At 46.7% G+C, this 15,005-nt stretch overlaps 1 protein-coding gene and 2 non-coding genes across 3 annotated transcripts in view; 2 read left to right on the top strand and 1 right to left on the bottom strand.

Moving 5' to 3' along the window:
- LOC119957181 (SEC14-like protein 2) overlaps positions 1 to 15,005 on the top strand; it is a 122,701-nt gene that overhangs the window by 52,602 nt on the left and 55,094 nt on the right. Inside the window, exons 5-8 of the mRNA XM_038785021.1 lie at positions 97 to 285; positions 5,656 to 5,751; positions 6,919 to 6,979; positions 11,207 to 11,290. Of these exons, the coding sequence (XP_038640949.1) occupies positions 97 to 285; positions 5,656 to 5,751; positions 6,919 to 6,979; positions 11,207 to 11,290 (430 nt within the window). The remainder of the gene's footprint in view (positions 1 to 96; positions 286 to 5,655; positions 5,752 to 6,918; positions 6,980 to 11,206; positions 11,291 to 15,005) is intronic.
- Positions 2,729 to 2,927, top strand: LOC119978898. The gene has a single exon (XR_005463595.1). It is a non-coding gene; the product is annotated as a U2 spliceosomal RNA (small nuclear RNA).
- LOC119978970 lies at positions 6,443 to 6,628 on the bottom strand. The gene has a single exon (XR_005463609.1). It is a non-coding gene; the product is annotated as a U2 spliceosomal RNA (small nuclear RNA).

Below are 15,005 nucleotides of genomic sequence, written 5' to 3'. Positions count from 1 at the left end.
GAGGGAAAAAGAAAATTGGAAACCTGGAGGGAAATTTAGGTGAAGTGTTTCTCGAGAATGTTGACTCTGGGTGTTGACCTCTGTGTCTTCTGCCAGGTCATTACCCGTTATTTTGCCGGAGGAATGTGCGGCTATGACAAACAAGGCAGCCCCATTTGGTATGACGTGATTGGCCCTTTGGATCCGAAAGGTTTGATGCACTCGGCATCTAAGCAGGATTTTCTCAAGACCAAAATTCGAGACTGTGAGCTGCTGCGAGAAGAGTGCATTGAACAGTCTAAAAAGGTAAGGAGGTATGAGGAATTGTAAAATGGGACACATGCTAGTCTTGAGCAGTCCCCGAGTCCTGAATCTTTTGTTTCTTTAGCACTCAGAATACAAAGCTTTTCCATGGTGAACTGTAGGATTCTGAAGATGAATTATAATGTTGCCACTGAGCTGAAAAGTAGCACTTTGAGTTCTCAGGATCAAGAGCAATTTTTATTTGATTAACTTACATTTTTTGTTTTGCATTTTTATTTAGAGCTCCAGGCGCCGGAATGTGGCGACTAGGGGCTTTTCACAGTAACATCATACGTGTGACAATAAAAGGTTATTATTATTATTATTACTGATAGCTTGTTTTAAAGTTAAAATTCCAAAGGAGTCTGCACGTTCTCCCCGTGTCTGCGTGGGTTTCCTCCGGGTTACTTCCCACAGTCTGAAGACGTGCAGGTTTGGTGGATTGGCCGTGCTAAATTACCCTTAGTGTCCAAAAAGGTTAGGAGGGGTTATTGAATTACGGGGATAGGGTGGAAGTGAGGGCTTAAGTGGGTCGGTGCAGGCTCGATGGGCCGAATGGCCTCCTTCTGCACTGTATGTTCTATGACGAGAAAGTTTAATTTATGAAGACAGGTTGCATAGTCTTGGCTTGCGTTCTCTTGAGTTTCAAAGATGATAGGGTGATTATTTGAGGTGATTATCATTGAACAATCTGACAATCTGATAAAATGGATAGAAATCTTTCTCGCTGAGAGGATGTCTAGAACAGTTGTGAGCAATGTGCGGCCTGGGGCCCACATACGGCCTGTCAGGGTTCCGAGACATTTTGCTGACTGTTGCCCACGCCCAGGATTGCCACATTCTGCTGGTTTCCATCTGCATCGCTTTGATTCCTACTGGCATATCTGAAGTGGTAAACGTTCAAAGTGAGGGCAAGTGAAGCGAGGTGCATACTGATTGTGCACAACATTGACTGTTAGAGTCGAGCACTCCCTCTGCATCCAATTAAGCGTAAATATTTATTCTGTTTTTACCACTTGGAGTTGATGACATATGAATGATGAAGCATTTTCTATAACTTGTTAGGAAATATTTGGCGCGTGCTAAATGTATTAAATCTTATTCAAGAGTCATAGCTAGCGAACATGCCCAACTTCAATCTTGCGGCCCACTCGCTAGCCCAGGCTGCCCATCACAGGAGGCCATTTGGCCCATTGAATCTGAATAACCCTCTGAAAAGAGCCCCCTACCTAGCCCTCCACCCTATCCCGTAACCCCACTTAACCTGCACATCTTTGGACAGTAGTGGAAATCCAGAACTTTTTCATTGAATTCATTATGGGATGGGAGTGGCACTGAGTCGGCCTGCATTTATTGCCCAATCCTAATTGCCCATGAGAAGGTTGTGGCAAGCTGCCTTATTGAAGAGCTGCACTCCACGTGGTGCAGGGCCATCCACCGTGCTGTTAGGATGGGAATTCAGGATTTTGACCCAGCGATAGTGAAGGAATGACGATATAGTTCCAAGTCAGAATGGTGTGTGGCTTTGAGCGGATGGTGATGTTCCCCTGCGTTTGCTGCCCTTGTTCTTCTAGGTGGTAGAGGTCCTGGGTTTTGAAGGCCCAGCCAAAGGAGCCTTGACAAGTTGTTGTACTGTAACTAGTAGATGGTAAACAATATTGCCACTGACAGAATTCCCAGCTTCTGATCAAGTGAAGAAGCCCTATGGAATTTAGGCTTTTTTATGGTAATAGAGCTCAGGCAGGTTATGACATAATGCAACATTATTTTGAGGAAGTAATCTGTCCCTCTCCCTGTAAAGGAGACTCAAGCTGTTGGGTTTTCACAGGTGCTGACAACTCTCAAATGCTAAAAGGGTGGGTTCAGGGCAGAAATTACATTTTATGGCCAGCACGGTGGTGCAGTGGTTAGCACTGCTGCCTCACGGCGCCGAGATCCCAGATTCGATCCCGGCTCTGGGTCACTGTCCGTGTGGAGTTTGCACATTCTCCCCGTGTTTAGAACATAGAACATAGAACATAGAACAGTACAGCACAGAACAGGCCCTTCGGCCCTCGATGTTGTGCCGAGCCATGATCACCCTACTTAAACCCACGTAACCCGTATACCCGTAACCCAACAATCCCCCCATTAACCTTACACTACGGGCAATTTAGCATGGCCAATCCACCTAACCCGCACATCTTTGGACTGTGGGAGGAAACCGGAGCACCCGGAGGAAACCCACGCACACACGGGGAGGACGTGCAGACTCCACACAGACAGTGACCCAGCCAGGAATCGAACCTGGGACCCTGGAGCTGTGAAGCATTGATGCTAACCACCATGCTACCGTGAGGCCCCCTAACGTTTGGGGGTTTGTGTGGGTCTCGCCCCCACAACCCAAAAGGTGTGTAGGGTAGGTGGATTGGCCACGCTAAATTGTCCATTAATTAGATAAAATGTAATTGTTTCCTGGCCTTTTGGCTATGATCAAGTGTAGTATCTGCTCTGCCTTTTGGCTCAGATCTGGTAGCTCTCTTGTGGAGACCATGAATTGAATTTGAATTTGAATTGGTTTTTGGAGCAGGCAAGGAGCGGGATTAGGGGTTCGCCCCTGTCCACACTCTGAGCCCTGGCTTTGTAACTCTGATAAAGTAATAAAAAATATTTTAAAAATTGGATAAAATGTATTGGGCATTCTAAATTTAAAAAAAGAAGAAATTTCATTTTTGGGCAAGAGCACACTGTGCAAAGGCCAGAAGCTGGAGGTACCAAGTTCATCCAAATTGGGCTACGGCCTCATATTGATTCGATGCAGTGAGCTGTCTCTGAGGGTGCATCTGCAGGGGAACCTTCCAGTTGCACGTGCAGAAACACCACACCCGTTGTCATTGCGGAGACAGTTTGAGCTGCTCGCTTTACCAGCTGTACAACTTTAGCGCTGATAAACAGGTTTCTGCTTCATGTTACTAGTCCAGTTAGGGGCAAGTACACCCTTTAACAAATACTATCTGCTCAGCAGCCGTAGTGCAAAGTTCAGGGAGGGGGAATTCAGTGGGAGAGCCAAAAATTGATTTTATGCTGGCGTGATTTTCCCATGGGATCGTCCACTGGTGTCCACCATGGCGATCGGGAAACCAGCTGGGGGCTGGTGTGAAACTCATTTGCATCCCGCTAATGGGATGCAGATGAAGGCCCGGCTGCCCAAGCCTGATTCTCCACAGCGCCAGCAGGAAAACATATGGCTGCAAACACTTATGGAAAATGTGGCTTGCGGATATTGGCACTGATGTACCATCAATTGAACGCGAGACGAGTTGCTGAACAAAAGTATTGCTTTAATGTACTAGATGTTAAGCCCTGCAGTCGATTACAGTAGAAGGACGACCGTCGGGCGTACTGGGTATTTATACCCCGCCCTGGAGGTGGGGTTAACTCAGCCTCTCGACCAATCGGGGGGGGGGGGGGGGGGGGGGGGGGTCACATGACTGGTCTCAACCAACCGGTCGAGAGGCACATGACCGACCAGGGCCAATGGTAAGCCGGTGTTCTGCACCAATGGCAGGCAGCTATGCTAATCATACCACCACAGGCACTCACCTGAACAATGTCCGGATTTCAGGATGGAGACTGCTGGCAACCCTGGAACCCGGAACACCCGAGCAGAGGGTCAGGGGTGCATCTGCAGGTAGACATTCCAGATTGAGTATCCTGGATGTGATCCATGTACCAGCCTCAGGATGTTCCTGGAGGTCCACCTTCTTTCTCAGGAGGTCCACCTTCCGGCCTTTGAGTGTTCCCAGAGATCCATCTTCATTTTCAGGAGGATCATCTTCTTTCTTCAATAGTGGGTCGGTGATGTTGGGCGCCTTTGCAATATGGCGCCCGGATATTACTGCAAAGTAAGCGCCATCAGGCCAGCCCCGCCATGGAATACGGCGTAAAATCCCTGAGTGCACAATTAATGAGGCCGGGGCCAGAGGATCTGTCGTGTGTCCTGCCGGCCTCCATTGCAGGAAACACTCTATTCTTGCCACAGGACCTAGTCCCAGCATGGAGATTTGTGCCCCCCGCCGTTCTCCTCCACCCACCCTGCTTCCCCTGTTTTTACCCCCCCAGGGTGCCAGGTTTTTTGGTGCGTGCGATCGGGCCAGGGGTGCCCTGCATGGGTGTTTGGTGGGGTGCGCGGGCAGCCGGGAACCCTCCCAATGTACGTTCGGGCTGTGGGGGGGTCAGAGATTGCTTCAGGGGCCTCAGGGATTGGGAAGCCATTTAAAAATGGCGTCCCAATTGCTTACCTCACTGGGGAGTTCCGGTGAGCGGAACACTCCAGTGTACAAAATGGGGCTATGTGTGGCCTTGCTTTGTACAGCCAAGTGTTTCTCCGCACTGTGAGCGCCGGGAATCACGTGGCTCAATGTGCTAGTTATGGGACTTTGTTCCCATTTATTTGAATGGAACCCCTTGGCAGGATAAATGCTGAGAGACTTTCCTTTCATTGGAGAGTGTAGAGCTACAGGTCAGACATTTGGGACTGAGATGAGGAGAACATTTGGAATTCTGTGACCCCCCCCCCCCCACCTCTATCGAGGTCTGAGGACGGTCAGTTGTTGAGTTCGGCCAAGACTCAAATCGATAATCTTTGGGCATTAAGAGATCGAGGGATTTGGAGATAGGGTGGGAATAGTGGAGTTGGAGTTAAAGATCAGCCATGATCTTATTGAATGGCGGAGCAGTCTCGAGGTGGGGGGGGGGGGGGTGGTGGCTGATTATTTCTTAATCTCTCTTCCTCATTGGGCACTTCACGCTCAGGCCGATCAGTGGCAAACATTAAACATCATCAGTTAAATCTCAGAACCAGCCCAGTGTTTCCCAGCTTCCTGTTTAATGGTTATTTCAGCTTTTGGCTAATTTGAGCAAAGTTAGGGTTACACAGTGTACAGAACACTGACGATCCGTGTACCAATATTGCTGACAATGCACTTTATAATGTGGTAGAGGGATGATATTGAAAGATAGGAGCAGGAAGCAACTAATTAGTCAAGGCACTTCACCTTGTAGCCTTTTTGTCCATGCGTGGGCAACGCAGGCCTTTTTGATCATCGAGGACAGATTCTATCGAGTCGACCTTTTGCAAACTAGATTGTGATCTTGGTTTGTGAGCTATGCCAAAGGCAGAACAACAACAGAAATAGTATCTGGAGCTAAGTGCTGATGCTGAACCACAAAATGTCAAAAGCAAATTATGAGCTCAAATTATGCATCGGCCTTAAGCATCTAAAGAAGCCAATTCGTGTTTCTTCGTCTCTCTTTTGGAATAATAAAATCTAAATGGCTTGGCTGACTGTATCCTACCTAAAGGTTGATTCAGAGTTCTTTTTCTTTTTGCAGCACAATAAACAAATTGAGGCAATCACAATGATCTACGATTGTGAGAATCTAGGAATGAAGCATTTATGGAAACCTGCCGTTGAACTGTATGGAGAGGTAAGGCAGCCACAATTCAGGATTTACAGAACATTTTTATGGAGGATAATACACGTTGGCGAGTGATTAAAGGACAGCAATCGAATGGCATCAGAACCAAAGGCTGCGCCCCTGAACAGGGGAGCCACGGGCAGCAAAAGACACTCCTGCGACCCCATTAATCCAAGCAGAGGAATTTCCCTGCTGATCTGAGGGGGCCTCATTTTGAGGGAGGCACCTTCGCAGTCTCCAATCTGCCTCAGCAGCACCCGCCTTTCCCCATGGGGCTGCTGAAGCCCCTGAGCGGCCAACCCTCTGATTGGGCCATTCACAGCAGGAGCCCGGACAGCAAGCATAGAGGCAGCCAATTAGGAGGCCACCTCCGGGAATAATCCTGAGCCAGTCTGGTTTTCGGCAATTGCCAGCTCGGGACCCACCGTTTTGTCCTGACATCAGGGTCCCAAAGCACACGGAAATATCCTGCCCAATGGACCTGGAAGAATGTAATTACAAGGAGCAACCCAATATGGTACCAGTGATTTCATATATAGAGATACGGGCGGCGGGGGGGGGGGGGGGGGGGGGGGGGGGGGGGGGTTATGAGTGGTAATCTAATCAATTGGTGAAATAATAAATGCTGTTGATCTCTGGCCATAATCTGAATCTGGAGGTGAAATTACAACTATATTATTACTGCCTGATGTTATTTTTTTTTAGTTACTTTTTCTGAGTTACAAGGCAGGGCTCAGAGTGGACAGGAGCGAACCCCTAATCCAGCTCCTTGCCTGCTCCAAAAACCAATTCAAACTGAATCCAATTCATGGTCCCCACAAGAGAGACATACCAGATCCGAGCCAAAAGGCTACACTTGATCTTAGCCAAAAGGCCGAGAGGCGATGCCTGATGTTATTTTCAATATGCACTGTTTGAACTTGATTCTCGTTTAGCTATGTTTTAGTGCTAACAATGGCTGTCAGTGTGGAGATCTATACTAACTGCTTGCTGCATGTCGAAATACACCAAGTAGGTAATTACTATGTAATTACTGCTGACATAATAACAAATCTGTAGATAATTACTGGGCAGCTCCAGTGTAGAATCTGAGGCAATAATGAAGGGGTTGGACTTTTAACCTTTGAAACACTGACTGAAACTTATCCACCATCTTAAATGTCATTACTTAACCAGGTACTTACCATGTTTGAGGATAACTACCCTGAGGGTTTAAAGACATTGTTTGTTATCAAAGGTAGGCAATTTTGGTTGAAACCCATTTGTCAATGTACGGATAATGATTGTCTGCGGGACTTGGGAAAATATTCTGACTTGGTTATCTAGACAAGGCCAAAAGTGGAATTGGGACATTCTATCAAATACACATGGTTATCTTTCAAGTGTGAGCTAGGTTCACTGGGAGCACCTGGCTTCTAACAACAACAACAACAACAGCTGGCATTTATGCAGCACCTTTAAAGTAGTAAAACTTGCCAAGACTCCAGGAATGTAAACACACGGGATTTTCCACACAATCCACCCTGTGTTGCGTGGCGGCGGAATAGGTCCACTGTTGGCCGGTGCCACTGTTGTCAACAGGGATTCCCATTGAATGCAGCCATCGCTACCGTGAAACCCATGGCGAGGGTGCGCTGTCAATGGGACTGGAAGATCCCACCGGCATGAGCGGCCGGAGAATTCAGGCATTACCTAGGTCTATATTTTAGCGCAGACTGAGGTTTAACCAGCCACTTCTGTCTGCTTAGATGAATCTAAAAGTGCCACAAGGGCAGTTCTCATAATGGGTGAAATATTCCGCCAGTGGGATTTTCCATTCCCGCTGAAATCGATGAACATTTGAATGACCCCCAGGGCCATGAAATTGAGCCTCATCTCTTGCCTGAATTTTAACCCAATCAAAACAGATTTTTCTGGTTATTCATGTAAATGAGGTATGTTCAAATGGCTACAGAATAACAGTGATCACACATCAACGGTATCGTCCTGACTCACATTATTTTGTGATATCCTGAAGGAGTCATATAAATGTGTGATGCCATAACAAGCAAGATGAATGATTGTAACTTAATCGAGTATTCTCATGTTGGCCTACACGTTGCAGAGGTGACATGGCATCCAATGGTGCCAGGTTCCATAATGGAGGCCAAATTGAAAGGTTCATTCGAGCACTTCTGCCCCTTCTGGAAACAAATGCTTACCTGGACCTTCTCTGGCAACAATCCCCACCGTTAAAACCGTGTGCACGCCAGAACCACGTCATCAAATTCCAGGAATACCCATCCCACTGTCCCATAAATCGCAAGATTAAGTTTTAAGGGAGAGATTTGGTGTAACAGTCATGAAATAATCAATATAGATCAACAGTTGCTTTATAAACCTTATTACTGTAATGGCTTATTTAAGCTCTAATGGGTGAAAGCTCCTTACAAAATCCAGAATCACAGAATTGTTACAGTGCAGGAGGCCATTTGGCCCATCATGTCTGCACCAGCTCTCCAAATGAGCATCATGAGTTAGTGACATAACCCTGCACATATTCAAATAATCATCTCATGCCCTCTTCAATCCTCAATTGAACCTGCCTCCATCACACTTCCCGGCAGTGCATTCCAGAGCTGAACCACTCGCTGTGCGAAAGTTTTTTCTCGCATTGCATTTGTTACTTTTGAAAATCACTTTAAATGTGTTCCCTCTGTTTCCCAATCCTTCCAGCAATGGCAAATATTTCTCCCTAACTACTCTGTCCAGCCTCCTCATGACTTTGAACATCTGTATCAAATCTCCCCTCAGCCGCCTTCTCTCCAAGGGGAACAGTCCCACCCCCTCCAATCTATCCTCATAACTGAAGTTTCTTGGTGCAGTGGTTAGCACTGGGACTGTGGCGCTGAGGACCTTAGTTCGAATCCTGGTCCTGGGTCACTGTCCATGTGGAGTTTGCATATTCTCCCCGTGTCTCTGTGGGTTTCACCCCCAAAACCCAAAGATGGACAGGTTAGGTGGAATGGCCACCTTTGCTCAAACAGCTGACTCTGTAAGATGAAACCTAACCCACATGTCTCAGCTTAATGCAGTAATATATTAAAACACATTCATCTACAGTGGAGCAACTACAACGACTTCCAAATTTGACTTATTCAAAGTATGATAGCAGCAATTAAATTCATGCAAACGTATGAATTAGAATTGACAGGTAAAGAACGTTTGATCCATTCAGCCTGTTGCACACAATTGCAATAGACCACACCTCAAAATGCTTTACATTGAAGAGTGCAAAATAGTAGGTTTTAAGAAGGGGGGAAAGTTTAAAAATAAAGAGTAAAATGGGAAATGGGGGCGGCACAGTGGTGCAGTGGTTAGCACTGCTGCCTCCCAATGCCGAGGACCCGGGTTCGATCCCGGCCCCGGGTCACTGTCCGTGTTGAGTTTGCACATTCTCCCCGTGTCTGCTTGGGTCTCACCCCCACAACCCAAAGATGTGCAGGGTAGGTGGATTGGCCACACTAAATTGCCCCTTAATTGGAAAAAAACATAATTAGGTAGTCTAAATTTTTTTAAAAGGAAGTGAAACGTACAGCAGATGAAAAGTGCTTTAAAGAGTATTAAAACAAAATAGGTGCAGAGTACTGAAAAGAGAGGACAAGACTGTAGTGGCCGCATGAGGGGGTCACCACTTGTGAATAAGCAAAAACTAAGAAGCTCGGTGTTAGAGGACTGAATGGCAAAATGGACCAAAAACTTAAGTCAGATCCTCGGGGCTTCCGACCGACGGAATCATTTTGGATTCTCGTCAGAAGCGGGGCCGAGTGAAAGACTGGAGTGTCAGCATTACATCCAGTTAGAAAGCCCCCGTTCATTGCACCCACCATATCCATGGGACTACAGTTATAGCCAATGACAATCCAGAGGAGGGAGAACACTTACAGGATCACAGCCTGCAACTGTGGCCTTTTAAAAAAAAAAATTTAGAGTATCCAATTCTTTTTTTCCAATTAGCGTGGCCAATTCACCTATCCTGCACAAGATTGGGTTGTGGAGGTGAGACTCACGCAGACACGGAGAGAATGTGCAAACTCCACACGGACAGTGCCCTGTGGCTCGGATTGAACCCGGGTCCTTGGCACCGTGAGGCAACAGTACTAACCATTGCACCACCATGCCAACCTTAACAGTGGCCTTTTTAAACTGACAATTTTTAGAATTCTCTTCAATGGCACCTCCATCATGAGGCACGTATTCTCTTACCTGCATTGGTAGCACCCGTTTCATAGGGTGAGGCTACTGATGTGCCATTGTTGTCGGACCTCCTATTGGTGCTCTTGCCTCGGGAGCCCATCCAGCAGACTTAATTGGATAGTGAGTGGGCTTCCTGACCATCGATTGGCTACCTCTTCAAAGGTCGCATCAGGCTTCTGACCCCAGCGCAACATGAGGTTGGGACCCCAAAATTTGCTTGGCATAGGGATCCTGACACAAGAACACATGTTCTGCTCCAGGAAGCCAAATCTCGGCAGCAGAACCACCCCAAGATTCCACAGCTCTCTCGCAAGATAAGAGATTAGATTTGGCAGAGAAATCATTTCTCTGATAATTCACGAGAGTTTGCATGTCAGGAAGCTGGGGCTGTGCACCTGTAAATGGTTCACAGTGTGAATTGAAGAGTGCCAAGGCCAGGGAGGTACTTGTTGAAAAGCCATACACCTCAAACAGTCCTGGGATGCTGTGGGATACTGCCAAAATCAACTTTGACTCTTCGGCCTGGTTTAAAATTGGTGCAAGTGTCAATGCTCACTTGGAGAAAGTGAGAAGTCTTACAACACCAGGTTAAAGTCCAACAGGTTTGTTTGAAATCACTAGCTTTCGGAGCACTGCTCCTTCCTCAGGTGAAGGAGCAGTGCTCCGAAAGCTGATGATTTCAAACAAACCTGTTGGGCTTTAACCTGGTGTTGTAAGACTTCTCACTGTGCCCACCCCAGTCCAACGTCGGCATCTCCACACTTGGAGAAAGGCCACGTTGGCAGGAGGATGGTTTCCGTTAATGGGAGAATATCAACAAGAAAAGTGTGGCCATTGGATTGTTGTAATAACCCAGTTGGGTTATTCATGTCCTTGAGGGGAGAGAAAGCTTGTAATCCTTACTCAGTCTGGCCTGTATGTGACTCCAGGCCCACAGCAATGTGGTTGACTCTTAACTGCCCTAAAATTGGCCTATTAAGCCACTCAGTTGTACCCAAGATGGCGCTCCATTGCCACCTTCTCAAAGGCAGTTAGGGATGGATAATAAATGTTGGCTTTGCCAGTGACACGCACAACCTATGCTAAATGGAAGAGAAGTGTTTTCAGGAGAGCAATAAAATGTTGTATTGGTTTCAACTTCTGCTTCACATCTACATCTATTGGAATGCCAAATTAATTTCATAGTGCACTAATCCTTTAATTACTGATTTACTGGTGGTTATTGCAGCACCAAAGGTTTTCCCTGTGGCCTACAACCTTATAAAGCATTTCCTCAGTGAAGACACACGTAAGAAAATTCAAGTATTAGGAGGTAAGTTCCTTCTCAGCAGTTATTATATCTTGTACACCAGGCGTTTCCTTTCTATTGAATAAACAAATAGAGCTGCAGACTGCACAGGGTGAGATTGTTACTGCTAGGTTGAGGCCGCTGTTTTTGTTGTGATAGTCACAGTGAGAATGACCTTGAGTGTTTGCATGCAGTTGCATTATTTTGTTTGTGTGTGTTTAAGCTCAGAGATTTTCCTGTTTTAGCTTCATTATTCCACTCCTGTTCAATTCATTCATTCTTTCACGAGATATGGGCTTAGCCTGGCAAAGGCCTGCATTCATTGTCTGTCCCTAATTGTCCTTGAGAAGGTGGTGGTGAGCCGCCTTCTTGAACTGCTGCAGTCCTGCAAGTGGTGAAGGCACGCCCACAGTGCCTCGAGGTCGGGAGTTCCAGGGTTTTGAGTCAGCGATTGCGAAGGAGTGTCATTTCAACTGTAACTTAGACGGGAACTTGGAGCTGGTGGTGTTCCCAAGCGTCTGCTGCACTCGTCCTTCTAGGTAGCGGAGGTTGCGTTTTTGGAAGGTGCTGTCGAAGGAGGATTGGTGAGCTGCTGCAGTGCATCTTGTAGAGGATACAACCTGCTGCCGCTGTGCATCGGTGGTGGAGGGAGGGAATGCTTAAGGTGGGGTTGGGGTGCGGATTAAGTGGGTTGCTTTGTCCTCAATGGTGTTGAACTTAAAAAAATTTTTTTTTTAAAGAGTATCCAAATCTTTTTTCCCAATTAAGGGGCAATTTAGCGTGGCCAATTCATCTACCCTGTACGTCTTTTTAGGTTGTAGGGGTGAGATCCACACAGACACAGGGAGAATATGCAAACTCCACACGGACAGTGACCCGGGGCTGGGATCGAACCCGGGTCCTCCGTGCCGTGAGGCAACAGTGCTAACCACTGAGCCGCTGTGCTGCCCAGGTGGTGAACGTTTTGTGTGGTATTGGAGATTGATGGTGTGGCATTTGCTGTCATTGAAGGCCAAGGGGAGATGGTTTGATTTTCTCTTGTTGGAGATGGACATTGCCTGACAATTGTGTTCCACGATTGTTACTCTGCTACTTATCAGTCAGTCTAAGCTTGGATGCTGCCCAGCTCTTGCTGCGTGTGGGCTTTGATTGCTGCACAATGTGCAAATGGTTAGACCGAGTTGAAAGTTCAATTGGCAGAGAAAAAAAAATCCAAAAGAAGCTTTCGTTATATTATCAGGGGAAAGCCACAATGAATAAAATAAGGAAACATTTTTGCTTATCGCTATAAGCGCAGCAACAGGAAAGAGCTTTATTGTATCTTTTCTCGAACAATCACAAATGGTTGGAGCAGGGGCTAGTCATAAATCTGACAGTGTGGGCTAAAGCAGTGCCACAATACGTAATATGGTACAGCAGCAGTAAATATGCCATCTGTCATGAAGGATTCTGGGACACATTACTGTCCTTTTCTCAGTAGCAGACATCACTTACTGGGGTTTAAAATATGATACGACCAGGATGGGAGGATTGCGCAGTTTATCTGGCTCCATCTTACCACACTATCCTTAAACTATTATTTTAGATGCTTAATTCACTCACAAGAATAGTCAACTATTTACTTTTGCCACTGGTAGGCCCGGAATAAAAGAGACTTTAACCTGACTTCTTTCAATAAACTCAGAATGATTAATTTCTTTTAGAGTCATAGGGTCATACGGCACAGAAAAGGCCCTTCGGCCCATCGAGTCTGCATCCACAATAACGAGCCCTAATCTCGCACTAATCCCACTTACCAGCACTTGTCCCATATCCTTGAATGTGATTCAAGAGCAGTGCATTCCAGATTTTCACCCCCGCCCGAGTCATTTTTGTTCTCAAATCCCCTCAGAATAGGCCCTCACCCTAAAACTATGCCCCCTTGTGATTGGCCCGTCAACCAAGGGGAACAGCTGCTTCCTATTTCCCCTGTCCAATCCCCTCATAATCTTTCTCTTAAAATGAATTTAGAATACCCAATTCTTCATTGAAATGAAATGAAAAATGAAAATGAAATGAAAATCGCTTATTGTCACAAGTAGACTTCAAATGAAGTTACTGTGAAAAGCCCCATAGTCTCCTAGGCGCCTGTTCGGGGAGGCTGGTACGGGAATTGAACCGTGCTGCTGGCCTGTCTTGGTCTGCTTTCAAAGCCAGCGATTTAGCCCTGTGCTAAACCAGCCCCTTTTCCAATTAAGGGGCAATTTAGCATGACCGATCCACCTACCCTGCACATTTTTGGGTTGTGGGGGTGATACCCATGCAGACACGGGGAGAATTTGCAAACTCCACACGGACAGTGACCAGAGGCCAGGGTTGAACCTGGGTCCTCGGCACCGTGAGGCAGCATTTCTAGCCAATGTACCACCGTGCTGTCCTAAAACCCCTCATAATCCTATACACTTCAATCATATCACCCCTCAGCCTTCTGTGCTCTAAAGAAAACAATTCAAGCCTATCCAGTCTCTCCTTATAGCTCAGATGCTCCACCCCAGACAAGATCCTGGTGAATCTCCTCTGTCCCCCTTCAGTGCAATTACCTTCTTCCGATAGTGAGGTGACCAGAACTGCACACAGTACTCCAGTTTTATTATAATATAAAACTTTTTAAAAACAGGCCGCAAGGATTAGTCTTTGTACAATTGTAATTTGAAAGTAGAACTATCTATCCCTTTTAAAATACCCCAGCACCCATACACACGCACACGCACACGCACACGCACACACACGCACACGCACACACGCACACACACACACACACAATGGCAAACAGATAGGCTGTCCACAAAGATGGGCTTTGGAGAATAGACTTTTATAATTTTTTTTAAAAGTTAAAGTTTGAAGCGTTTCCTCTTATGAAGACAGATCATTAGAGAGTTACGGTTTCAAGTCTGTGACCTTTAGTCAGACCTGGAAAAGTTGACATGTAATGGGCTTTGAGCAAGGGGTGGAGAGGTCATGGACAAAAAGTCTCATTACCCGATTGCTTAACAGTCAGCTTAACAGTTTCAATATGTTTTCAAAAAAACTATTTTACTGAGGCATTTATATTATAAATTTTAACAGAATAAGTAACCACACACCAAAAAAAAACCCAGCCAACATGGCTTACATAAACAGCACCCCAAACACAATTCCCCACCAACCTTTTCCCAATTCCCCATGCCTCCCATTTCTAACCTGCCCCCTGCTGACAGCTTAATTTTTCCCAAAGAAGTCAATAAACGGCTGCCACCTCCGGCCGAACCCTAACGTCGATCCTCTCAGGGTGAACTTGACCTTCTCAAGCCTGAGAAACCCGGCCATGTCACTGACCCCTGACCAGGGGTTCCGAGCCCCTCCATGCTAACAAGTCCCCTCTTCGGGCAACAGAAAGGCAAAGGCCAAGACATCGTCCTCTCTCGCCCCTTGGACTCCCGGGTCTTCTGACACACCAAAAAATCAGCACCTCTGGACTCGGAACCACCCGTACCTTCAATACCGCCGACATGGCGTCAGCAGACCCCTGCCAGAATCCTCCAAGCCTCGGACATGCCCAAACCATATGGTCATGATTCGCAGGTCCACCTGCACACCATCCACACCTATCCTCCACCCCTTCAAAAAACCTGCTCATCCGGGCCACAGTCATACGTGCCCTGTGGGCCACCTTCAATTGTATCCGGCTAAGCGTGGCACACGACGAGGACATATTGACTCA

The sequence above is a fragment of the Scyliorhinus canicula genome, chromosome 1 (assembly GCF_902713615.1).
Source record: "Scyliorhinus canicula chromosome 1, sScyCan1.1, whole genome shotgun sequence".
Taxonomy (NCBI): Eukaryota; Metazoa; Chordata; class Chondrichthyes; order Carcharhiniformes; family Scyliorhinidae; genus Scyliorhinus; species Scyliorhinus canicula.
Note: the sequence above shows the minus strand (reverse complement) of the source record. Positions and strands in the feature narration are given on the sequence as shown.